General features: G+C 28.7%; 6 protein-coding genes across 6 annotated transcripts; 5 read left to right on the forward strand and 1 right to left on the reverse strand.

The window, feature by feature from the left end:
- Nucleotides 1–4,934: 4,934 nt before the first annotated feature.
- On the forward strand, nt 4,935–5,372 carry GO595_001355 (uncharacterized protein; the record flags this gene model as incomplete). The annotated part of the gene is made up of 1 exon (XM_067914144.1): nt 4,935–5,372. The coding sequence occupies one exon, from the start codon at nt 4,935–4,937 to the stop codon at nt 5,370–5,372; it is 438 nt and encodes a 145-aa protein (XP_067778347.1).
- A 1,760-nt stretch (nt 5,373–7,132) lies between these two features.
- On the forward strand, nt 7,133–8,287 carry GO595_001356 (uncharacterized protein; the record flags this gene model as incomplete). The annotated part of the gene is made up of 1 exon (XM_067914145.1): nt 7,133–8,287. The coding sequence occupies one exon, from the start codon at nt 7,133–7,135 to the stop codon at nt 8,285–8,287; it is 1,155 nt and encodes a 384-aa protein (XP_067778348.1).
- A 6,037-nt stretch (nt 8,288–14,324) lies between these two features.
- On the forward strand, nt 14,325–15,215 carry GO595_001357 (uncharacterized protein; the record flags this gene model as incomplete). Its single annotated transcript, XM_067914146.1, has 1 exon — nt 14,325–15,215. The coding sequence occupies one exon, from the start codon at nt 14,325–14,327 to the stop codon at nt 15,213–15,215; it is 891 nt and encodes a 296-aa protein (XP_067778349.1).
- Nucleotides 15,216–18,174: 2,959 nt separating this feature from the next.
- On the forward strand, nt 18,175–18,486 carry GO595_001358 (60S acidic ribosomal protein P2; the record flags this gene model as incomplete). The annotated part of the gene is made up of 1 exon (XM_067914148.1): nt 18,175–18,486. One exon carries the CDS (start codon nt 18,175–18,177, stop codon nt 18,484–18,486), a length of 312 nt encoding a protein of 103 aa, XP_067778350.1.
- A 2,131-nt stretch (nt 18,487–20,617) lies between these two features.
- Nucleotides 20,618–20,923, reverse strand: GO595_001359 (histone H4-3; the record flags this gene model as incomplete). The annotated part of the gene is made up of 1 exon (XM_067914149.1): nt 20,618–20,923. The coding sequence occupies one exon, from the start codon at nt 20,921–20,923 to the stop codon at nt 20,618–20,620; it is 306 nt and encodes a 101-aa protein (XP_067778351.1).
- Nucleotides 20,924–24,170: 3,247 nt separating this feature from the next.
- Nucleotides 24,171–26,171, forward strand: GO595_001360 (ATP-dependent DNA ligase; the record flags this gene model as incomplete). The annotated part of the gene is made up of 1 exon (XM_067914150.1): nt 24,171–26,171. The coding sequence occupies one exon, from the start codon at nt 24,171–24,173 to the stop codon at nt 26,169–26,171; it is 2,001 nt and encodes a 666-aa protein (XP_067778352.1).
- Between the last annotated feature and the right edge of the window lie 472 nt (nt 26,172–26,643).

Raw genomic sequence — 26,643 nt, forward strand, 5'->3', positions numbered from 1 at the left:
GTCATAATCATGATGATAAATATTCATTATTAAATCATACTCATAATACTATAAATAACGACTTAACTGTTAACGGTAAAATTAATAATTATTATTTGAATAACGGTTCTAATGCAAATAATTTATTAAACACATTACCTTGTATAGCTACTATTAAATCAGACGGTGTTATGGAAGTAGGTTGTTATATAGATTTTCATGATAATTATGAATTTAACAATGATTACTCTTGGAGAATAGCATCTACTGATTCATTAGAGTTTAAAAGAAACGGTTCTGGATCAATTACTTTTAATAATAACGGCAATATTCAATGTAATATTGTTAACGGAATTAACTTAAATAATTTAGCATTAACAGACCATACTCATGAACCAAATGATATAGTTCCTTATCAAAATGCTGTATTAAGAACAGGTAGATTTTAATATTTTGTATATCATGATCAATCAACAGAAGCACCAGGAACATATACTTGGAGGATAGCTTCTTATCAAAATGAATTAGGGTTTTGGCATTATTCTAATGATACTTATAGAAAAGCAATTATTAGCAGTTCAGGAGGAGGTCAAATTAATAAAACAATAACTCATAACAGTCCTATTGATAATAATGAAAATATCGATAATTTTGATATTGGAAAACCAGTATTTATAACAGGTGATGTTTATAAATTAGTTAATGAAAATGATGTTAATAAGTATATTTCTACTACAGATTCTATTAATTGCATACCTTCTGTTAAAAGTACAGGTTCTTATAAAGTTTTTATAGGAATATGTGTTGATAAACATATTGCTAACAGTGTTTTTCAAATAGGTGATACTATGAAACAAGATATTAGTATTAATCAAAATACTATAGATTTTGCTACTCATGGTGATTATTATTTTAAAGTTAATGATAGCAGTAAATATAATATTGGTGATATAGTTTTATATGACGGTAGTATTTTAGATGATGATGCTGTATTAACAACGAAAATTAACAGTATGATTATTGGTAAGATTACAGCTGTAATAAATAATGATACAGTATCTGTATTTATAAGTTAATTTTATATATTTTTGTGATGTTTACATTAAAAAGTGTCATCGGTTATTATTCATATAACACGTCTGTTAACGGTTATTTTTCATATAACAAGTCTGTTAACGGTTATTTTTCATATAACATGACACTTTTGTATAAACTAATCAATATATTAATTATTTAAATATGAGTAATATTATGTACAAATACATCATATAAGTTGACCGTTAATAATGACACTTTTGTATAAACTAATCAATATATAAAAATATATCGAATCAGCAATAAAATATGAATATCTCAATAAATACGATGATTTAAGCTATTATTATAGTATGTCCTCAATGTCCTGGATGTCCTGGATAGTCCTGGGACGTACAACTTCGTCTAAAGCTTACCCGCAACACGCAACTGCGCAACAATTTAGCAACAATAATAATAGTATTGGTGTGTTTTTTGCTAACAATTTCTATAATAATACCCTTTTATAAAGGACATAGACGGACAATACGATGAAAATAAACGTTCATTAATTGTAATGGCGGGTTCAAAATATAGAGATTCATCACATAAATTATCTATTTCAACATATGAATTTATTAGAGGTAATTATGACAGTATTATTATCAGAAATGTTAATGATATATTAAAGGATTTAGATATAAAAATAACTATAGAACAACCACAGGAAGTTCAAAATATTATTAAGATGTATAATAACTCTGACAATATCACTGTCGGTTTTGCTAGAACATTAATGTACGGTTTAGAAGGTCTTGAAATACATAATGATGCTGGTTATATGCTATTATCAAAAGAAATAACACTATTTCCACTATTTCACGCTATTAACAGTTTGCCTAATGAAGTAATAAATGAAGCATATGACTTTATATATAATAATTGTAACTTAACGCCTAATGCTAAATCTAACTTTTATAATGCTAAAGAGAGATATATGCATTTACAAACTCATTACGGAGTTTTAATTAAAATAATTAAACTCTATAATGAAGATAATTATAATACATATATTAAAGGTAGTGCTGATGAAGGTATAATACATAACATAGACCTTAATGATAACTTTACTATGACAAATATACGTGAGAAAGCTGAAAACCACATATATAAATGTTATAAGGATATCGTTTAAGATCTAAGCAAAGTGATTAGATTTATAGAAAGTCATAACTTAATGTTTATTCAGAAGACATTTGATATTCATAATAATAAATATAAAATATTATTATTAACAGAATCTACTATGAATAAATCGCTCAAAATGATTAAACTTTGGAAAGATGGTAATAAGTATATAACAGCATATGATGCTATCATTAATTATCAATCTAAATTAACTATCAAAGGTGTTAAATTCTATAGTAAAAATAACAAAAATATATTCTCTTTGTTTCAATGTTATAAATACAGCACTGTTGATAATATAAACATAGATATAATATCTCAATACTTAAGTCTTATTCATGAAGTAATTGTCGATAACAATGATTATATATATAACTATATATTAAACTGGATATCTTACATAATCAAAAATCCTGGCAAAAAGACTGAAACAGCTATTGTATCAAAAGGTTTACAAGGAATATATAAGAACACCTTTACAGACGTTATCCGTGAGCTATTAAGCGGTTATAGTGAAAATAACATTAATCAAATAGGTGAGTTAACAGGTAACTTCAACAGTGTTATTGAAAGTAAGATGTTATTAGTTCTCAATGAATTAAAGAACGCTGGTGAAGACAGGTTGGCTAACTTTGACACGTTAAAATCAATTATTACTGACAAAACTATCAGAATTAATGAGAAAGATCAACCTAGAAGAACTTCTGAGAACGTTGCTAATTTAATATTTATTACTTATAATAGTTATTATGTTAAAATTGAGTCTGGTGATAGAAGATATGTTGTATTATTATGTAATGGCAAATATAAGGACAATCATGATTATTGGAATACTTTATATAACAGTTTTATCTCACAGTTTTATAGTCATTTATTAACATATTTTATACAAAGAGATATTAGTAATTTTAACCCAAGAATCATATCTATGACAGAAGCTAAACAAGACTTAATAGAAGCCTCTAAAAACCCTGTAGAACGATTTATATGTGATCATTATAATGCGTTATGTAAAGGTTGAGTATGTAGTGACGCTTTAAGTTATAAACCTTATGAGATTAAAACAAGGCCTTTTCAACTACAATTGAAAGATAAATGTATTAGAAAACGTGAGTCCACTGGTGATAGGCGTTGGTATTATGAATTAAAGGATGAGTACAAGACTATATATCACTAAACAGAGTCCGATAATGATGTTGAAGTCAGTAATTATGAATTAATATGTGATAATTAAAGCGCCATATAAACAATATATATAGTTATTTTTGTCCGACAAAATAGTCGACTATGTCCTTTATAAAGGGGTATTATTATAGAAATTGTTAGCAAAAAGCATATAACAACATCTACTGTTAGGATATATGTATTGTTGCGTAGTTGCGTGTTGCGGGTAAGTTTTAGGGGAATGTTACTGTCCATGGACTATCCAGGACATCGTGGACATTGAGGACATACAAGAGTTTTAATTAAATTCATCGTAATAGTAAACTTTGAACAAAAATATGATTAATTTACATCAATTTATTATCATATATACTCATTACTCAATCATTACTGACTCATAACTCACTTTGGCTCACTTATTTTTTAAAGAATTCTTTTTCAATATCACTTATTTTTTGATAAGTATTTCCACGTAAATAACTTGCTGGTATAATGTCTTTATAAGGTTTACTACCCGGAACTTGATATAATACAGTATATTTATCTTAGCTTTATCATATGATAATATCTTTTCTATAGAACCATTCCATCTATTAGGTATAGTATTTAACTTATATTTATGTTCAGCTTTATTTTTCACTATAATTAATTGATGTCTAGGCTTCGTTATTACGCAACCATCTTTAGCAATTAATGTATACATATGTCCTTTACGGTCATCTATTTTGTACATTTCTCTGCTAATTTGATAACGTTTTTTATGTATACCGTCATGCCGTGGTAATATATATCTAACATAAGAACCTACTGGTATAATTAAATCTTTAATTTTTTGTTGTTTATCGATCAATTTTAAACACCTAAATATACTTTTTTTCTAAGTCTTTATAATTAAACATTTCATTAGGAGAACAATTCATTGCAGAATGATAACTATTATTATAAGTATTTATAAATTTATTCATTTTTTTAGGTGTTATATAAGTATATTTTTCCGCATGAGATTGATGTTTTGATCTCTCGGTTGGAGTATTCATATCACGTAATGTTCTTATAAATCTATCAATAATACCTAAACTATGGTTTTTATCTGTAATAATATGCATACTGACATTATTATCTGTTAATAATTTAACGTTATTTTAATACAAGAATCCGGGTTTTTCATCAGATGTTAGTTTTACAGGATGATATTTATATGAAAATTTTTTTAATGTATAATTAATATCTTTAGCAAATTTACTATTTAGGAGGATATACTACGACATATCTATTATTAGTTCCGATAAATATATGCCAATATCTAGGATCATGTTTTCCGTTATCATATAAATCATGAAACCAAGTATTTGGTCTGTTACTAAATATTTTTATCATATACGGTTTAATATCTTTTCTTTTAATAAACTTACCTTTTAAACGTTTCTTTACAACGTCTTTAATCTGTTTACTTTTAACATTTAAAAGCTTATTTTTAACGTGTTTTTTTACATGCTTATATGTTTTAAAATGCGTCTTATCAATAGTATCATTTATAGATGTTTGCATATTTTTTATTACATATAATATAGTTATTTTTCGATAATAAAATGGGATTAGGCAATATATTTGGAGGAATCCGTAAACTAATACAAGGAGGTGGTAGACTGGTTAAAAATGTTATTGATAAAGGTAAACAAATTTGGGGTAAATTATCACCTATAATAAATAAAGGCGGTAAAATCATTAGTAAAATACCGGGAGCTATACAAACTATTAGAGGTAAAAAACAGCAAATGACAGATAAAATTGATCAAATAGTAGATATGGTTCCAGATGGTAAATTAAAGGATAAGATTAAAGGCGCTGTTGACAGAGGTAAACAAGTAACAGATAGAGTTATAAATAAAGCACAAGAAATTAGTGATAAAACACAACCTTACATTACTGCTGGTAAGAATATATATAATAAATCAAGTCAAGCTAAACCAGCAGTCGTTCAAAAACCTCCTGATCAAATAAATATGTCAGGAGTGAGATTGTTATAAAATAAATAATGTATGTTTTATTTTTATATAAATGACTGAGACAGAGACAGAACTTGAAATTAATAACGTTGTTAATGAAAATAATGCTTAAAATGAAGGATCATCAAATGATCCCGGGGTTAAAAACCTTAATGCTGTTATTAAAAATAACGATCAACACATAATCATTGAGTAGAAACCTATTAAAAAATTAACTAAAGAAGAAAAGGATATTATTATTAATAATGCAAAAAATGGTATTGATAATAAATATTATGATGTTATGCTTTTTAAGAACGGTAATGCGAAAATAATTAAAAAGAATAGCGGTGAAATGTCATATAATGTTGTTAATGATAATAACACGGAGTCTAGCCCTAACGGGGGTAATGATTCAAAAAACAGTAACAAACAAGTATATCTTTCAAATGATCAATTATTAATGCAAAATATTATTGATTTAAATTCTAAAATTGAACGTTTAAGAACAAAACGAAAGAAATTAAAACGTAAATATAAACATATGAAAAATGATATATATGAACAAATAGATGAAAATGATCTTGAAAATACCAATGGAATCAATAATGTTAAAGAACAGCCTTCAGATGAGGTTGATGAAGAAGATAATAATATAAATGAGACTAATGATAATAATATGTCTGATAACGTTAATAATAATAATTATATGTATAGATATAAACCAAGAGGCTGGAGGTCTTATATCACATCTCTACAATAAGGTTTTTAGGTTTTATTTATACATAAATAATGCCAAAGAAATATATTAAAAAAAATAAGAAAATTGCAAAAAAGAAAAGCATTAGACGTAAGATTATCAAACATAATAATAACACGCTTTTCAAAGAAAGCAGCAATTATAAATTGCCAAAGTCTATCTATAACGTGGGTAATAACAACACCAATAATAAAGCTCCATTATATAGCAGAGGTGCTAGATCTCAAATGTTAAATAATATGGGTCAGATGCCTATTATTTCACAAACTTCTCCTAATGTGAACTTAGATAATATTAATAGAATGATAGTAGATAATGATATTAGACAACAAGAACTAAATAATCAAAGGAAATCAAAAGAACAAGAATTAGCACGTAAGAAAGACATAGTCAAACAAGAAAGTAGATATGAAAAAACAAACAGCAGACGCAGAAGCTAAATTTAAAGATGCAGAAGAAAGAAGAAAATCAACTGAGAAAGAACTTAAGAAGCAAATAGAGTATAATAAGAAATATGAGCAAGAGAATAAACAATATCAAGAAACTTTTCAAGAATTACGTAAGACTCAATTGCAAGGGGACTTAGACATGATAAAAAATGATAATGCTACTATACAAGCACAATTAGCAGAAACTAAAATGTTAACTATAGAAAGACAACATGAGATAGAAGCTAATGAACAATATTGATTAAAGTCTAGTTTACAAAAAGAACTTGATAAAGTTAATTCAGAAAATGAAATCTTGCAAAAAGTATTAGAATCTGATGATTTTACTAAAGCTAATGAAAAAAGAGCAGAAATTCAAAGAGCGTTAGAAATTGCTGAATATGAGAATGAGTTATTAAAGAAACAAAATGAAGCTAATAAAAGATATGAGCAAGAAAGATTAGAAAGAATGACTATATTGCAATTTCAAGACTATTAACGATTAGATGATAAGTATATAACTGATATAACAGCAAGTTATCAAAAAGAATTGGCATATCTTTTGAAGATTAATTATTTTAATTATAATTTTCATTATTTTTTAACAACTAAATATGTTTGCACCTCAAAATCAGCAATATAATGTTATAGATGCTATGAGCGGTTATTTAGAAGATTGGTATAATGCTGTTGATGAAGCCATCAAATTATCAGAAATTATACCTGGTAATTATGAATATACAACAGCTACTTCTTATGGAAATGTTGATCAAATTAATGAAAATAATACAACTTATGTTGATATTGCTACTGATAGATTTAAGATTATTGGTTTAGATAATTCATATATTACTTTAGAACAAACTATTACTATAACAGTTCCTAATCAAACTGATTGTTTATTTAAAGAATATTATATTGGTTATAGATGTTCTTGTGATGCTATTGATCAATATAGGATTTATAGTAATACTGACAAAATACAAGATGTTCATAATGCTAGATATGAATGGTTTATGTTATATAACAGTTTATCTGATGAAGCTAAAGCAGGAAATGATTGTTTTGCTACAATTGATAAGATAAGAAATCATGATCCAATGGTACCAGGCGCTTATGTTGATCTTTCAGCAATATCAGCTGCTACTGATATTGAAGTAGTTATTCCTTTACGTATACCTTTATCTTATTTCTTATTATTATTTAATATGAGATATTATCCAAATTGGGCTGGTAAATTATCTATAGAAATAATGCCTTCTCATCAAAATTTAGTTATAGCCCCTATAGCTGATCTATCCAAAATTACCACTACTAAAACTATATTTACAGATGATTATTTAATAGATTTGGGATTTGAGAATATTAATGAAACTGTTAATAATAATGTTAAAGAAACAGCCGGTAGTCCTAAAGCATATGCTGCTATATCACAAACATTTAAATGTAATACACAAGTAACAGATAAAGTTAAAATTAAATTAGCAGAATATTTAATAAAAATGGAGGTATTTAATGCATTAGCTGCTAAATATATTCAAGTACCAATGTTATTCTCTATACACGTATGTTCAGTAAGAGATTTTACACAACCATTAGGTGCTAATACTACTACATATCCTACATCATATAATACAGCAGCTACTATAGAATTAAAACACTGTGATACATTATTTACTGTATTTAGAACTTCACAATATCCAAGAACATGTTTTATTAACCCACAAGTTAGTTATAATTTTAATATTGATGCTAAATATATATCCTAGATAAGCATATGAGACTGTAGATGATACAAGGAATATTAATATGATGTTAGATTCATTAAATTTAAATGGTAGTTTATTATCAAGTATTAATAAAAATATAAAAACATCAGTACAACCATATTATTATTCAAATACTAATGCTAATACTACTGGTACTAATACTCAATCAAAAATATGGCATGGTAAAGATAATAGTAATTTCTTTATAGGATTATTATTTGCAGAAGGTGAAGATTTCCAAGGCGGTATTTCAACTATTGGAACTGTTCAAGTCGAATTATTTAATAATAGAGAAAATAAAAATAATGGTATTAAAACTATTAATTTCATTAGTCCTGTAGGTATTTACTTTGAAGATTTTATATTAAAAGTAAGATCAACAAAACCAATTGGAACTCCACAGATTGAAATAACAAACGCCTTTGTCGAACAAGTTATTGCAAGTGCTGGAAGGTAAAAATAAAACAATTTAAATCTAACATCGACAATCTTCATCATCAACTATAGTAATATCATTAATATTAGTATTATACATTAAAATATAACGTCCTTTTAAAGGATTATTTAATGGTTCTTTTATTTTCATATTTATATTGTTATGTATATCATATAATGAATTTAAACCTAATTTTATGCATTTTTTGATATTATTCCTGTCTGCAACAATTATATATTTATAAATCACTAAATCTTCTATATAAAAGTTTATATATTCTATAAAAGGTAATTGTTTTATAGTAAACGCTTTTTTAAGTTTTAATTCTTTTATATAATCAAATATATTTATATTTTAGCATTATAAAATATATATTTATATTATATAATAAATTATTGTCAGTTCCTCATTTACGTGTATTATCTTGTTCAAAAGGATTTCTAGCTAGAGTTAATACTAATTTAAATTCTCCTCAACAGAATCAAAATGTTAGTGTAGTAGTTAATCCTTATGAACGTTCTATGAGTGTAGATCATATAGAGGTTAAATACCCTGATGTTAACAAAAATAATAATGCAAATATTCAAGATAGATCTGTCGAAACAGCTAACGAATTGAATAGTAATTTACAACAAATTATACATAATAAAGATTTATTAATACAAGCGTTAGTTTTATGCTTAGATATTATTGAAAATAATAATCCATTAATTGTTAATAAATATATAATTGCTGATGAAGATGAATTAATTAAATTAATACAACTATTAACAGATACTAATGAAGTAGAATTATTAAAAGCAGATACTGATGCATTCTGTTGTAAGAGTAATACCTATGATTATGTTAGTAAAAAATATGTTAAAAAAGATGGTGAAACTTATAATTTGAAATATAGTTATCCTGACGTGATAGAGTTTATTGACAAACGTAAAATATCACTCAAATTTGTTAAATCAACATCAGGAATAACATACAAATAAACAAGATATAAAAATTGATTTTTATTTTTATTAAAATGAATTTTGTAATGATATGGTTATGTATATTAGCAACAATATATGTCATGGATTATACATTGAAAGTATTGTGTTATATTACATACCTTGATGACAAGAAACCAGTATATATTAGATTAAGAGATTTTTATGAATATGATGATGATGACGTTAATGATGATGATGATTTACCGACTTGTGTAAAAGCATTATACATATAATATATATTATTTTTGTTCAAAGTTTACTATTACGATGATTTTGGTTAAAACTCTTGTATGTCCTCAATGTCCTGGATGTCCTGGATAGTCCTGGGACGTAGAACTCTCTTAAAATTTACCCGCAACACGCAACTGCGCAACAATTTTGCCAACAACAATAATAATATTGCGTTGTTTTTTGCTAACAATTTCTGTAATAGTACCCTCTTAATAAGGACATGGTCGGACAATAATATATTTATTATTTTAATCTGTCAGAATTTACATCTCTAACAGTTATATTTTCAACAGTTATATATTAACAGTTATCTGTCAGAATTTATATGTCAACAGTTATATTTTCAACAGTTATATTTTCAACAGTTATCTGTCAGAATTTATATGTCAACAGTTATATTTTCAACAGTTATATTTTCAACATTTATATATTAACAGTTATCTGTCAGAATTTATATGTCAACAGTTATATTTTCAACAGTTATATATTAACAGTTATCTGTCAGAATTTATATGTCAACAGTTATATTTTCAACAGTTATATTTTCAACAGTTATATATTAACAGTTATCTGTCAGAATTTATATGTCAACAGTTATATTTTCAACAGTTTATATTTCTATCGTTAATATATTTATTATTATGTCTGTCTACGTCCCTTATAAAGGGGTATAATTATAGAAATTTTTAAAAAAGCATATTACAACATCATTGTTGCGTAATTGCGTAAATTGTCGTGTTGCGGGTATTTTTTATATCAATGTCACCGTCTCAGGACTATCCAGGACATCGTGGACATCGTGGACATACTATAAAATCAACTATTTTCATCGTATTTTTTGAAAACATCTAAAAACACATATTTTATATAATCACATGTTAGGACATATAACTGTTTTGGATATTTTATATTAAAGAACTTTTTTTTCATTAATTAAACTGGCCCATGGCCACACACCGGAGCGAAGCGGAGTGCAGGATGAAACGAAGTGGAGTCCCTGCTGTGTGTGTGTGTAATTTCTCTGATTTTGTTTTGGTTGATAAAAGTTTTTTTGATTCTTCTTTGAGATAACAATACCAAATTCCTGATTGCATGAACCCAATTAAAGATAAAGCTTTTGGTAAGTCAAAAATTAGACCTTGATCATATAGTTGAAATGCAAAATTTAATGTAAATTTAAAAGTAACAGGAACAAAACAAAATTCGTCTTTGTTCCCTTTGAACATTACAAATCGTTGAGTTGGAGTAAAAGAAAATTCATTAAAATCGATCATGTGTATTTGCATTTCCAAAATTGGTTTTCTAACGAATTTATGCACTTTTTTGGAATTAAATAGTTTATTATACCGTTCAATTAAAAAAAAATAAAAATAAATAAATAAATAAATAAATAAATAAATAAATAAATAAATAAATAAATAAATAAATAAATAAATAAATAAATAAATAAATAAATAAATAAATAAATAAATAAATAAATAAATAAATAAATAAATAAATAAATAAATAAATAAATAAATAAATAAATAAATAAATAAATAAATAAATAAATAAATAAATAAATAAATAAATAAATAAATAAATAAATAAATAAATAAATAAATAAATAAATAAATAAATAAATAAATAAATAAATAAATAAATAAATAAATAAATAAATAAATAAATAAATAAATAAATAAATAAATAAATAAATAAATAAATAAATAAATAAATAAATAAATAAATAAATAAATAAATAAATAAATAAATAAATAAATAAATAAATAAATAAATAAATAAATAAATAAATAAATAAATAAATAAATAAATAAATAAATAAATAAATAAATAAATAAATAAATAAATAAATAAATAAATAAATAAAAAACTCGAAGATTTGAACGACGACTTTGGTGGTGATATAAATAAATTAATGAAATATTATTCTGATCGCTCTCCAGAGTCAATAAAATAGAAAATAATATGAATGAACGTTAAGTAAAATTCTTAACTTTACTTCCCATTTTTTCGTGAAAATAATGTATAGGAACCACTCTGGTTGTCCGTTGAGCGTTGAGAAATTGTCCACTTTTTTGGTAAAAATTTTGATCGTCTTTCTGGCGTTGAAGTTTTCCGTTGGACACTAGAAATTGTTCCACTTTTTAACGTTTCTTAGACATTTCCTGCCATAACATTAATTTTTATTCATCGGTCATTATTTAAAAATTGTCCACTTTAAACTGTCGGAGACTATAATATGTCATATTACTTCGATAAATGTCCTGTACGGAAATTTTCAAAAATCATTCGATTTCTGTATAAATCATTTAAAAAGTGCGAATTGAACAGATTTTCATACACGTCGTGAAATATTTGGATATTTCGTTCAAACAATTAAACATTCAGACCATTTTTAAGTACACCAGCTGTACGGAACTGCTCAAGAATCATTTAATTTCTGAGTAAACTATTCATTTTACCGCATACTTGAACTTCGGTTGTGATCGTTTGTTTTCGAAAAAACCAGGCTTGGCCACCGCTCGCAATTACTAAAAATAAATTGTTGTTGAGTGTTTTACGCAATTTGCCCCATATGGAATAAATGGATTGACGACTCCATCGACTTTCCATGTTGGAGATATTGTAAGATTCCATTTAACGCCATAGAAATACCTTTGATGAGGTGTTACGTCTCCCTATCATTGACGGTTTTTTGGGGCAGTCCACAATGAGTTGTGTTGTTGTAAACATGTATCCAATTTCTAAGTTCTTCAATATTTTTGCATTTTCTGCTGTACCCCAAAATCTTTCACATTTCCCATTTTGCTGTGGGTTTTTGACTTCTGATAAAACTTGTTTGATTTCATTTTCTTCGAGGAATTTCTTAAAATCTCCTTTGAATTCCTGACCATTATCGGTCCACACGAAAAATAAATGGTTGCCACAGAATTGAATTGTCAATTCGAGACACTTTTTTGTAGTTGCTGATAATTTGTTGGAGATTGCGTCACAATATACAACGTAACGAGAATAATCATCTATAAAAGATATTAAATATTCTCCGTTATAATTATAATAATCAGTATGCCAAATTAAATCTGGATTTGATGCTTCATATCGGCAACGATAGGGTTCTTCGGGCTTTAACGGTACCGTGTACGATAAGGCGTTGTTATCCTTCATTACGTCGTATATCATATGATGTGTTGTAATTTCTTGGCACATAGAAACACTTTCTGATTTGGAAATTAATTGGTAGAATGTTATGTTAACGCCAGTTTTGTATATTCTTTGTATTTCGATGATTTTATCTTTGAGCTTATGGCGTAAATCTACTTTTTGTCTTCCTCTGGTAATAAGTAGATCAAGACCGTTATCGTCGATCGCCCTTCTAACTATTCCTGGATGTACTTTTTTCGTTACCACTATTCGAGTAAAAGGTTTTCTTCTATTTATGATAACTCTGGCATTGTTGTTTTCCTTTGCTGAATTGCCTTGACAGTAGCTTCTAGCCAAAAAGGGCAAATTTCGATCTTTTTCCTTCCTTGCAAGCTCAAAAATTTAAGTTCAATAGTTTACTCAGAAATTGAATGATTTTTGAGAATTTCCGTACACAACATATAACTTTAATATCATTTTTCGAAAAAATTGATATTTTGATTATCATCAAAAACCTTCTGAGTTAATAACTTCATATTATTTTATATGCAAACTGGAAAAAAAATCCGGTCCTCATTAGTCAAAACGACCTGGAGCAGAGAATTCTTTCATATCTCGAGAAACTCGACAAGAAGAAATACGATCCTAAGTTTCAAGCCTTTACATAAGATTATTCAAATACAAATCATTCTTGTTTCATTATTTCTCATTTCCAAGCGATTCTTGTTGTAGAAGAAATGATGAACTCAATTAAATCACATAGTAATGAAAATTCAAACATACTAATTGTAGAAATCATTGATCAAATGGAAAGTACTAAATATTATAATTTTATTATACGACTGAAGAATTTTATTCATAAATGGGACGTCTGGATGAATTCTTTTCTTCCATTCGATGATGGCAATTTTCTTGTTCAACAAGATGTTCATATTCCATCAATATCTTATAAATTCATTAGCAGAGAAAACGAATAACAAGAATTTTCAATGTAATACAGCACTGACATGAGCATGTTAATATGATCGAACAGAAATAGTAAAATTGCTTGAACCATATACAAATAATTGTTAATAGATACATCTAATAAACTTACAGGTATATTATTTTCATTCATTTTTTTACAAACGAAATCATAGAAAAACGTGACATCCAGCTCAGAATTTGTGATATCTGATCAAAATACACTGAAAAATTCTATTGAATAATTTACAACACTAAAGTAAACGTGTCAAGTTGCCAAATGTTTTCCTTCTTTTCTTGTTTGTTTATTGCAAAATCTTTTACATTCAGCCTTGGTACAGGACAGAATGCAATAAAAATTTCAAATGTTGTTTTCCAAAATATACGGACTTCTCTCGGATCGACAGCATTTGAAATATCAAGTTCTACAATTTCACTTCAAATAAAATCAACCTCTTTTTACAACTGCACAGCAATATCAGAAGGCTATGGTGGAGGTTATTATTACGGACCTTCATATTCGTCAGATTGTATATGTGCTTCGTATTGTACTGGTGCTGCTGGCCATTTTATTAATATTATTATTATTGATGGGGGTACATCTCAAATGAACCAAACAACAATCTATGCATGTTCCACCAATTCCAGTGAAATTACTGAAACATCTGGCCCACTTATTTTGCGAGGTGGTTTTCATTCCATTAACTACGTTAACTCTTCATATAATTGCATACCAAGTGGTTACTTTAGTTGCCTTGGAGCATATTCTTATGATGGTTTAACACTTCAATATGGAAACTTTCTGAAAAACCATGCCGGCATTCACTTCTACTTCTATGCTTCCTCTGCAGTTGAAAGTTGCACAGCCAACATATCCAATATCAATTTTGTTGATAATACATTAGCTCTTATTCCTTCAAATGTACCATTTTACCTCTTCATTGCACCCTTAGCAATGCATAATGTAAGGCTACGTGGTAATGAAGACCCTAAAGATGAACTATTTTATATTTATAATGCTGCAAGACTATATTTAACTGATTGTGTATTTGATGATTATTTACCTGATACCCAAAAGATAACAAAAGTAAATACTGTGTACAATGCTACGGATGTACAATTACTTGATTTGGAATTTGAACAATGCAAATTCAATGAAATAAATAATTAAACATTTGTTATGTCTTTATATTTTTCGTATGTTTATAATTGGCTTCATTAGATGTATTACATAATGGGTATAAACATAATAATTATTTTTGCTTTCATAAACACCAAATTCAGAGATTTACACGTGCCGATAATATCACATAAAACATAAAAATAATTTTTATTCAAACAATTGATGTATTCAGATCGATTTGTATTTGGTTTTTGGTTTTTTGTATTTGTAAATGCCTTAAAGTTTCTGCAGGAGAACTTTGTTTGGTCTTTGACACAATTTGTACCATTAACAATTCGAAATTGTTAATATTATTTTGTTGGCACAATATCAAAATCATTTGTATCATTTCTTCGAAAGGTACAAAAGATTCTTTACATAATTCCTGTGCTATTAAATTTACTATTCCGTTTAAATTATCGATTTCATTGAATAAATTTATTTCAACTTTTTTAATTATTTCCAAAATTTCGAAACATAAATTTATCATATCCACAAAGAAGTCTCTATATGAAGGTTCACATGTTACTGATATTAAACTTATTAAAACTTTAGGAAAGTATTGTTTCATAATTGTTTCTTTTGTTTGACAATTTTGTAGTTGGAAAGTATTATTAAATAGAATTTGAATTGACATTAAAACATAAGGAACAATTTGTGTATTTGAAATATTTAACAAAGAAATAATTGTTTCGATATCATTAGGCTGAATATATTCGAAATGTTTTGAAATCAAAGCGTATAATACTTTTGGCAATAAAATCGTATGATTCATAAACAAAGTTTTATCGAAATTTATCATTTCTTCAGCAGGTAGAATTACAATGTTTTGTATATATTGTATAACTTCTTTTGGAATATTATTTTCACATAAAATTGCTTCAACCAAAAGAAGTGTTTCAGGGAATCGTAATTCAGGTTGCAAATTCGAATATAATGAAATTACCCATTGACAATTCACATAACGTGTTTCTTTTAAAAGTATTGTAACATTTTTCATAAAGCCGATCATTAATTGTATATCATCACGTGATTTACATAATGACCCATTATTTTTATATATTTCAACAATTAAATTTAAAAATTGTTGAGTAGTGTTTTGCAAAGTTGGTAAAATTTGATTTAATATTGTGATTATACATTGCGAATTAACTTTCGAAAATCCAATTAAAGAAGAAATTATTATTTGTAATTCATGCGTATATTCAAATGATATTTGCATATTTTGAAGTTTGTTCCATCTTTCAGCTATAATTTTTGTGGAATCAAATTGTGTAATTAAATCAATATGACAAATTGATTCCGAAAGTATTGTAAATATATCCAATGGAAAAATTGATGATGATAAAATGTCTTGAATTATTTGTGGTATAAAAATTTGTGCTAAAATTTGTGGCATTATTTTAGAAATTGTATTTATAAAATTTGTGGAAATTTTTTGTGTTGATTCAATTGTTAAACCTTTAAATGCAATTTGAGTTGCCATTAAAGCCATTTCATTTGAAATTTTATTAATTTTTATGTAATACATTGATAAATATATGAAACATATTGCAGCAATTTTTTCTTGTGTTGAAATATATACATTATAAACAAATTGTAATGACTTCGCAATGAATTCTTCGTTAACTTTATATAATGATATTGTTGCGGATACCCAAACTAAAGAAACAAATTTCATTTCGGTAAAATTATTTGATATTTCTTCAAACGCATTATTTATAAATTGGATTGCGCTTTCGCCAATTGTATTAATTAAGCATAAAAGTAATGTTTTCATTTGTCCATATAAAGCAGAAGTATGAAATATTAAATTATTGTTTTCATTATATACAAGAAAATCATTTGGAGTTGGGAAATTATTAATTGTATTTATCATAAGTGTTTGTATTGTATTCCCGTGAATATTCAGTCTTTTGTTGTCTCCGTTTTTATAATCGGAATATATTAATAACATAAAATATTCCCAATATTCAATAGAATCATAAAAATCAAGTGATAAGAAAAATTGATGGATTATTTGAACACCTTGAATGGTTTCCAGAGTTTCAAGGATTGGAAGGTGTTGTTGCATAAGAGATATTAATGAAAGTGAATCTGATTCATCAATTCCACTGGTAGTAATAATTAATACTAATCGATTAAAAAGTGAACGAATGAGATTTTCATGAATTTCTGTACTTAAAAGAAGCTGGCATAATGGTTGAACAAGTTGATTGTCATTGATTTCGAATATCGGAGAAGATGCAAGTTCATTAATCATCGATGGAGTCATATATGGGATCAATCGTGTAAGGAGAGTTGGCGAATCAAAATTTGGAAATACCATAATGATAGATTTGATGATTTCTGGAATAAATGATTGAATTGCTGACTTGATTAATTCATATCTTTGTGTTGTAATTGAGGGTAATGTTTGGAGGTTCGATAAAAAATCTGAAAAAAAGCGAAAATTTGGTTGTTCTTTGAGAATTAGTGATGTGATAAAATCAGGCCAATTTTCAGGAAATTCTTTAATTGCTATTGCTGACAAAACTTTCTCTATACTTCCATAAACAGGCATTGAAGGAGATAGAGAATTATATGTATTTATCACAAATAATCTAAAACTTAATCTATCTTGTGGAGACATTATATCCCATTTGTTTAGAACAATATCATTTAAAATACGGCTTCCAGCAAACAAAACAATATCAGTTTCTGCATATTGCATAATTGCTTGTGCAAGAGGAAGAGCATCTTCTCTATCAGATAAAAATTGTATCTGTTGAAATTCAGGATTATCTGTATTATTTTCAATTCTTGTTTTATTTGCAACTTGGTCGAGATAATGAACAAAATTAATTAATTCCATGAATTTTTAGTGCTCAATTTAGAAATGTTATGTGGAAAACGATATAAATAAACGTATGATTGCGGGTGCCCCTAATAAACGTATTTGTGCGGTTGTGGTCGACCTTTTAAATCCATGAAGTACATTGCAGCATATCTTCTTGCACAAGCAGGAGGTGATGCAACACCATCAAAAGAAAAGATTACAGCAATCCTCGAAAGTGTTGGCATCCAAGTTGATTCTAAAGCAATTGATGCTCTTCTCGAAAAATTAAATGGTAAAAACATTGAAGAACTTATCAAGGAAGGTTCATCTAAACTCGCCGTTGTTGGAGGTGGTGCTGCAGCTCCAGCCGCTGCTGCAACAACAGAAGTCAAGGAAGAAGAAAAGAAGGAAGAAGAAGAAGTTGTTGAATTGGCAGGTGGTTTTGACGATCTCTTCGATTAAATTAAAATAAATTATTTAAGATAATTTTTAGTTTTGTATTTAAATACAAAAGATTTGCAAATTTGTTCAAATTTTTGGATAAATAAGAGACCGTTTATTTAAACAAAAATTTTTTTTTTTTTTAAAGTTAAATGGGTGCGTCAGAACCAATGATGAAATATTCATATGAAAGTTCAAGTGAGGAAATAATTACCATCAACATTGGTATAATTGGTTTTGGACCCACAGGAAAAACAACACTTGTGAAACATTTATGTGGTAAAGAATATTCTTGTGAGTATTTTCCAAATGCAGTAACAGATATGTTTGAGGTTGATGAAAAATATTTTAAATTAAGGTTTTTGGATAAATCTGGTGATGAAAAATATTTTTCAGTTTTACCTATATACTTCCGTAATATATATCTATATAGATATGTTTATTATTGTTGTTAGTCCTGACCAACCAAATTCGTTAGAAACTTTTAAATTTTTATCAGAGAACATGTCTTCAAATTAAGAACCTCTCGTAATTGCTGTGTACAACAAGGTCGACATTGTTGACGAAAGAACCTTTCGTCCAGATGATGTACGAATTGAATTTAAAAAATATTTCGATCATCAGTCAGAAAGAGATGATATAGATTTTCACCTAATTGAACTTTCAGTACTAAACAATATTAACAAACACTTCGGCCTTTTGTTGATTTAGTTCATAAGTTTTATGAAGAGATAGAAATGGAAAAAAGCCGTCGGTACAAATATTAACTCATTTATTTGTAAAAAATTAAATTTAAAAATAACAAATTGTTTAAAACAAACATTATTTTAATTTCTTATTGGAGTTTCGAGCAAACAATACAATTCCTGTACCTCTGTAATTTTTTGATTTTTAGCAATTTCCAAACAGAACGAAGTTACTTCGACCAAAACATCAGTCGAAAAAACAAATTCATTTTGCAACAAATAAATTAAAAATCTGCATAAAAAACGTGACTTTGTTGCTTTCGTTTGGAAATCACTTATATTTAATATCTTGTTGATGGATTGTACTATAAAATTATTCATTAATTCTTTTGAGATTAACTTTGAAAAAAATAAATTTTTGATGACTTCAACCGAAGAAACCGTTAATTCAAGTTGACTTAAAAATGAAGAAAAACTTGAATCGATAGCAAGCGAATGAGCAAAGTATTCTGTGGCAACTTTGCTATTATATTCAACAAGAGAGTTTAGTTGTTTATTTGAAAATTTGGTCTTTTCGATAAGTGATGGATATTTTTTTAGTGAATCAATAACAATTTCAACTTCATCATCATTCAGAAATTCTTCAGTACCTTTTTGAAGAAGGCCAAGAGCAATTGCACGAGTATTAGTTTCGTTGTCATAAATGAATGGTATTGTGTTAAATGAGCTAACATATGTATATTGGAGCTCATCACTTGTTATTGGTAATAAATCTGGGATGTCACGAATCATTGGTGGTTGGAATGGGCTTAATGTATATCCATTTGATAATATTTCGATAATGATATCTTTATCGTTGGAAATTAAATCATTTTGAACTGATTCTTGTATAAGTATTCTAGAATCAACTGGCTCTGGGGCATTAATTTTTGGAAGTTGAGTAGTTGAACTAAACGAAGTTTGAAGAATTTGTTTGAAATTGAGTTGTCTTAAAAAATCGATAGATTCACCGCATAACATCACTGGCAATAACTCGCATAGGACAGGGGAAAAAGTGTTTGGTTTTGATGAAAACACTTCATTTACATAATTCAAAGCATCAAAAAAAGGGTTTTCAGAAATTGGCGAATCACTGAATTCAAAGTATATGATAAGAGCCACAGCAACTTGATGTTGATGATTCCAAATTCCATTTATCAAAAGTGTTGACATTTGTGATAATGCGTTAATCCTTTCACCAAAATTAAAATCAGAATGGAACTGTTCGAGCACTGACGCCACGGAGTCCTCCACATTCGATATCAGCGCCACAAGTTTTGTTGCTGCGTTGCGATCCATGTAAACCCTATTTCAACGATATGTGATGTGACAATACCGCCCTAAAAACGATCGTTGCGAACACAATTCCGTCAGTTTTGAGAGCGTGATGATAGAAAACAATCAAACATGAAAGCAAATTTATTATTCTAGAAACCATAGAGTGTTCTTCCTTGGCGCTTAAGAGCATAGACGACGTCCATTGCTGTGACTGTCTTCCTTCTTGCATGCTCTGTATATGTGACTGAATCCCTGATAACATTTTCAAGGAAATGACGAAGAACTCCACGGATTTCTTCATAAATATCGCCACTGATACGTTTGACGCCGCCTCGACGCGCTAATCTTCTGATTGCCGGCTTTGTGATGCCTTGGATGTTCTCGCGCATCACCTTCCTGTGGCGCTTGGCACCTCCCTTACCGAGACCTTTACCACCTTTACCACGACCAGACATCGAAAAAATGAAGTTACGATTTTTGTTAACAAATCTCGCGCTCTTTTTAATGCCATTTCATGCCCAATGATTTTGAATGCTCTTTTCCCGCTGTCACGAAATGAAACGATAGGAAACAAATAAAGTTTTTACTTAATAATTAAGTTACAAAATTTGTATTAAAAAAAAAAAAAAAATTAAAATAAAATTTCTGCAAATTAATTCTTTGCGTTTCCATTTGATAAATCAACAAATGATTCTGATGATACAATTGAAATTGATTTGTTTTCTTCATCAATCTTCAACATATGAATTGTGCCATTTTTAAGTGCTGTGCAAATGGTATCAGAACTCATAAAACAAAATGGCGAATTCCCTAATTCAGGAAATGAAAATTTCATAATTGCGCGTGGTGTATTTGAAGGTCCGCTCATATTTAAAAGAGAAAACAAATGAATTGTCCCCTTTGATGAAGCAACAGCCAAATACGTCGAATTCGGTGAAAAGTCAATACATGTAATTTCTGCCGAAAGTGTTCCTCTTCTAAATTTCCCAATTAATTCACCGGATTTGGTGTCGAAAACCTGAATTAAAGTCCCATTATTTGAAGCTGTTGCAATGTTTTTTCGACTTGAATTTACTTTTATAATTGACAATGGATGTGAATGCGCAGGTACAGTAATGTCTTGTCGATCGTTTTTATTTATCTGTACAATTCTTAAAAATCCGGGCTCACGACCAACAAAACCCATAGTAAACCCATTGGTATCTTCGACGAAGTCACATGGAGCTAATTCATTTTGTGACGTATGGAATTGATGTTGTAATACTGGTGGTGCAAATGAATAAATTCGTACTTCTGATTTTGTTGAATAGCCAAACATGTTCGACGTCATAAACACATTTTTGATTTGTTCTTGTGAACAGACTAAAAATATTTGTCTTCCTAAATTTGCATCAAAAACTCCAAATGTACAATCATTAAATGAATCTGATTTAGTGCTTAATGATACTCCGGTACAGACAACAACGTTTGAGTCTGAGATTGTTACAGCATTTCCAAAATGTGTGTTTTCAAAATTACATTGAAATCGTATTTTTAATGGATTTGTTGAATATGCAATAAATCCATTTTGGGTCGAAACACATATTGATTTCGCGTTGTCTGTTAATCTGATTTTATTGATTTGGTTTGAAGATTGCATTTTAATTTTTTTTTTCTTGGCGTAAACAAAGTATTCAATTTTTTATGTGAACATATTCAAATCTGAAAATTTCAATGATAAGCAAACAATTGTTCATCAAAAAGAGCAGATGAAAGCGATTGAATTTGAGGATTTGGTTTTGATGTTTGTTTCTTTTTAGGTTTTTCCGTAATATGATATTCTTTTTTCGAAGACAATTTTAAACCTTTTTGAATTGATTGACATTTTTCTTCTTGTGCATTTAAAACTTTTGCTTCTTCTTCAAGTTGTCTTTCGAGAATTTCTTTTTGTTTTTTAAGTTCCGCTAATATTTCTTTCTTTGACTTTAGTTGATCCATTTGTTTTGAAGTTTCCATTTCGATTTGATTTTGTATTGTTTGCGTTGTTAATTTTTCTTCATGTAATTGTTGTTTTAATATTTGAAGTTGTTTATTAAGTTCATTTAAATTGTTTTCTTTTTCTGTTATTTGAGTTTGAAGTTCTTTATTTTCATTTGAAATTTTTTCATTTTCTTCTTTAAGATTATTTAATTGTTGTTGTAATGAAATTTCTTTTTGTTTTTCAGCTTCTAAATTGTTTTGACCAAATTGTAATTCATCTTTTAAATTTTGTTCTTTTTCTTTTTCTTCTTTAAGTTTCTCTTTTAATTGGTTTAATTCTTCTTGTAAAAGATTAAGTTCATTTGTATCTCTTCTTTGGATTTCTTGTGCTTGTTTTTGATCATTTAATGATTTTTCTATTTCTTTATCAATTTCATTCATTTCATTTGTTAAATTATTTATTTGTTCTTTCATTAATTCAACTTCATTTTGTTTCTTTTCTAATTTGTTTTGATTTTGTTGAATATCATTTTCAAGAATTTCATTCATTGCATTAATAGATCGAATTTTTTTCTCATATTCTTCCATTTCATATTTTAAGTCATTAAACATTTTTTCCTTATTTTCTAATTCATTTGTTAAGTTTTGAAATGAATTTGCTAAATTGTTATTATCATTTTCAAGTTTTTCTTTTGTTTGTTTAAGTGATTCATATTCATTACTTAATTCTTCCTTTTGATTTTTAAGAGATTCTAATTTTGTTGTAAGTTTTGATTTCTTATTTTCAACTTGACAAAAATTTGTTTGTAATTTTTCTAATTCAGTTTCATATTCTTTAATTTTTTGTTTAACATCATTAAACTTAGTAGAAGCAATTGAAAATTGTGCTGTGCCACTTTCATATTGTCCTTGTAATTCAGCTATTTTTGAAGAGATCATTAATTTAAATTCTTTATATTGATTGTTTTTTTCACTCAGTTTTCTTATCATGTCAACTTGTGCTTCTTCTGTTTCCTTTTCTAATTCTCTTTTCTTTTTAGCTTCTTCAAGTTTTTGATCCATTAATGTTAGTTCTTTTTTTAATTCTTCGATACCATTATTCAAACATTTAATCGCTGGTGACTCATTACTTGTTGTTTGACTTTGATCGTGTAATGTTTTTTCTTCTTGCGTATTTGGCAATGTTGCAAGGAAGTTTAAAGCAGTTCGCTTCATAAAAAATAATCAGCACATCAAAAAACAGCATCAAAAATATTATTTGACCAAATAAACATTGAAAAATTTTCAAGCAAAAAGTTATTTTTATTCTAAAAAAATTTACTTTATCAACTCTAAGAGTGGCTTTCCATTCTTTCAACCATATTTACTGATGTTAAAAGCTTCAACTTAAAACATTTTTGCTAATGAATTCATCACTAAGTTGCTGAATGATAAATTTTCTTTTTTTTCAAATCTATCAAAGTATATTAAAATCATCTTTGTTGTTACTTTTGAGTTACGCCCAAAGACTTAGAGACATCATATCAAATAAAAATATCACAATTTTTCATTTATAAATGTATGCATTGACTACATTTCATATTTTAAGACGGCAACTGCGTTGAGCACAAATAATTCCACAATTAGCAAATACCGAATCCCTCTTCTTGGCAATTAGTATTTCTCATCTTTGTAGTCAATAAACTATTGAAAAATTTGGCGCTACATTTGATAAACGGTCATACGAATGGAGGGAAAACAAAAATGCCAGTGAAATCGAAGTCACTTAAGGCCCAACCCAAAAAAATAGACAAAGTCCAAACCAAAATTCCTGTCCTACCCTTAGTTCATAAGCTTCCAGACGAAGTTCAACAATTAATCACATGGAAGCCAGGCACACCAACACCTTATAACTTTATAGTTTCTATGTTCTTAAAGGTCGAAGCCGAAACAAAGCGAAATGTCATTATCAACATTGTCAGGGATTACATTCTTGCCATCTCATGTACAACGCCACAGGATGTTATTCCTTTTTCTTTTATGTGCATCGGTGAACTTCGGCCCACGATGGAAGGTGTCAAACTTGATATTGGGGAATCTCTCATTATTGAAGCCCTTGCCTCATCAACAGGGCGAACCACAGATCAAATCAAGATAGACTACACTAGTGGAGGAGACTTAAGCAAGATTGCCAAAAGCTCCAAAGCCAAGCAAGGACGAATTGATCTTATGTTTGGAAAAACCGAGGAGCGTCTTACCATTCAAGGAGTATACAAGTCATTTCTCGAGATAGCGCAAACACAAGGAAGCAATTCGCGAAGGAACAAAATCGGGAAAGTTGCCAAACTCATTACATCCACCAAAGATGATGAAGTTAAGTTTATAATTCGCTCGTTAGGCGGCTCTTTGAGCATTGGATTTGCAGCGTCAACACTTCTCATTGCCATTGGACGCGCATTTTTGCTTCGTGATTATTATTTAGGGAAAATGGATAAGTTCCCAACAGAAGATGACCTACTCACAGCCGGAAAAGAGTTCAAGAAAGTGTTCCATAGTTCGCCTTTACTTGACAAACTATTAGAGTTTCTTTTAGAAAACGATTTTGCGCAACTTGAAGAAAAGTGTGGCTGCCAAGTTGGCATTCCAATTATGCCAATGCTTGCTAAGCCTGCGAAATCTACGCAAGAGATCAGAAGGCGCCTTGGCACTGATCTGATCACTTGCGAATATAAATATGATGGCGAAAGAGCGCAAATACACAAGACAAAGGATGGGAAAATTCGGATTTTCTCACGTAACACTAATGACATCACTGAACAATTTGGAGATTTGATACCAATTTTCCAGAACAATGTCAACGCTGAAGACTTTGTCCTCGACAGTGAAATCGTTGCGTATGATACCGAGAAAGATATCATTTTACCATTCCAAACATTAATGCATCGCGCGCGTAAAGGCGATTCTACTAATGAGCCATCACCCATCCACGTATGCTGTTTCACATTCGATTGTATGTACTGTAACGGAAAGAGTTTAATCTCCAAAACATTTGATGAAAGGCGGCAAACCCTTCATGAAATCGTTCAGCCAGTACAACATCTGTTACAATTTGCGAATTATCTAAACACCGATTTAGATAACATGGCCGACTTCTTCAACGAAGCCGTCAAGAATCGTACCGAAGGGCTAATGATCAAAACGCGCACCGGCCCATATGAACCTGGCAAAAGGTCGCAGCTGTGGGCGAAGCTTAAGAAGGACTACGTCCAAGGAATCGGCACTTCCGAAGAAACGTCCAAAATCTCCGACTGCGTCGACGTCGTCGTCATCGGCGGTACGTACGGCAAAGGAAAGCGCGCGGGACTCATCGGGTGTTACTTGGTGGCAATATGGAACGAGGAGATCGGGAAGTTCCAGGCAATATGCGAAGTCGGAACGGGATTCTCCGACGATGACCTGAAGGACTTCACCGAGAAGTTCAAGGAGATGGTCGTGACGAAGCCGCCGCCAGAAGTACAATACGGAAAGAACACCCCCGACGTATACTACAAGCCGGAGGTCGTATGGGAAATAGGCGCGGCAGACTTGACAATATCGCCGAAGGCAATGGCGTGCTACGGAGATGTGCACGGGCAGGAAAACGCAGGAATATCACTGAGGTTCGGAAGGTTCCTGAGGTTTAGGGACGACAAGACGCCAAGACAAGCAACGAACTCCCACCAAATATTGGATATGTACTTCGAACAGTCGAATAGAAATGAGTAAACATGCTGCAAAGTAATAACAAGAGATGAACAAATGTGTTTCCTGTTTTACATTTTATTTAATGTGGTTCAACAATTCTATTAAATTATGTTCGTTTGTTATTTAATTTTTTATAGCCTTGCTTAAATCATTGTGTGTCGGATTTCAGATGAATGGTTCCTCATGATTTAGGTTTATTACCACCTTGTGTAAAATCATTTTCAATTTTATAGAACATTAAATTTATATCAATGCCATTTTGTACTAAAATAAGGTATCTGTCTAACTATTTGAATACGAGCATTTTGTTCATTTATAGGAGGAATAGAATTTTTTTGTTCGAGTTAAAATCAAGAATATATCTTCCAATTGCAACCATTAAATTGATGAAATAATATGAAATATATATATTAATGACATTCAGTATTCATTTTATTGACTTTATTTCCAACACATTTCATGATGAAAATATTTTTCATTTAAATATAAAATA

The sequence above is a fragment of the Histomonas meleagridis genome (genome assembly GCF_020186115.1).
Source record: "Histomonas meleagridis strain 2922-C6/04-10x chromosome Unknown contig_14, whole genome shotgun sequence".
Taxonomy (NCBI): Eukaryota; Parabasalia; order Tritrichomonadida; family Dientamoebidae; genus Histomonas; species Histomonas meleagridis.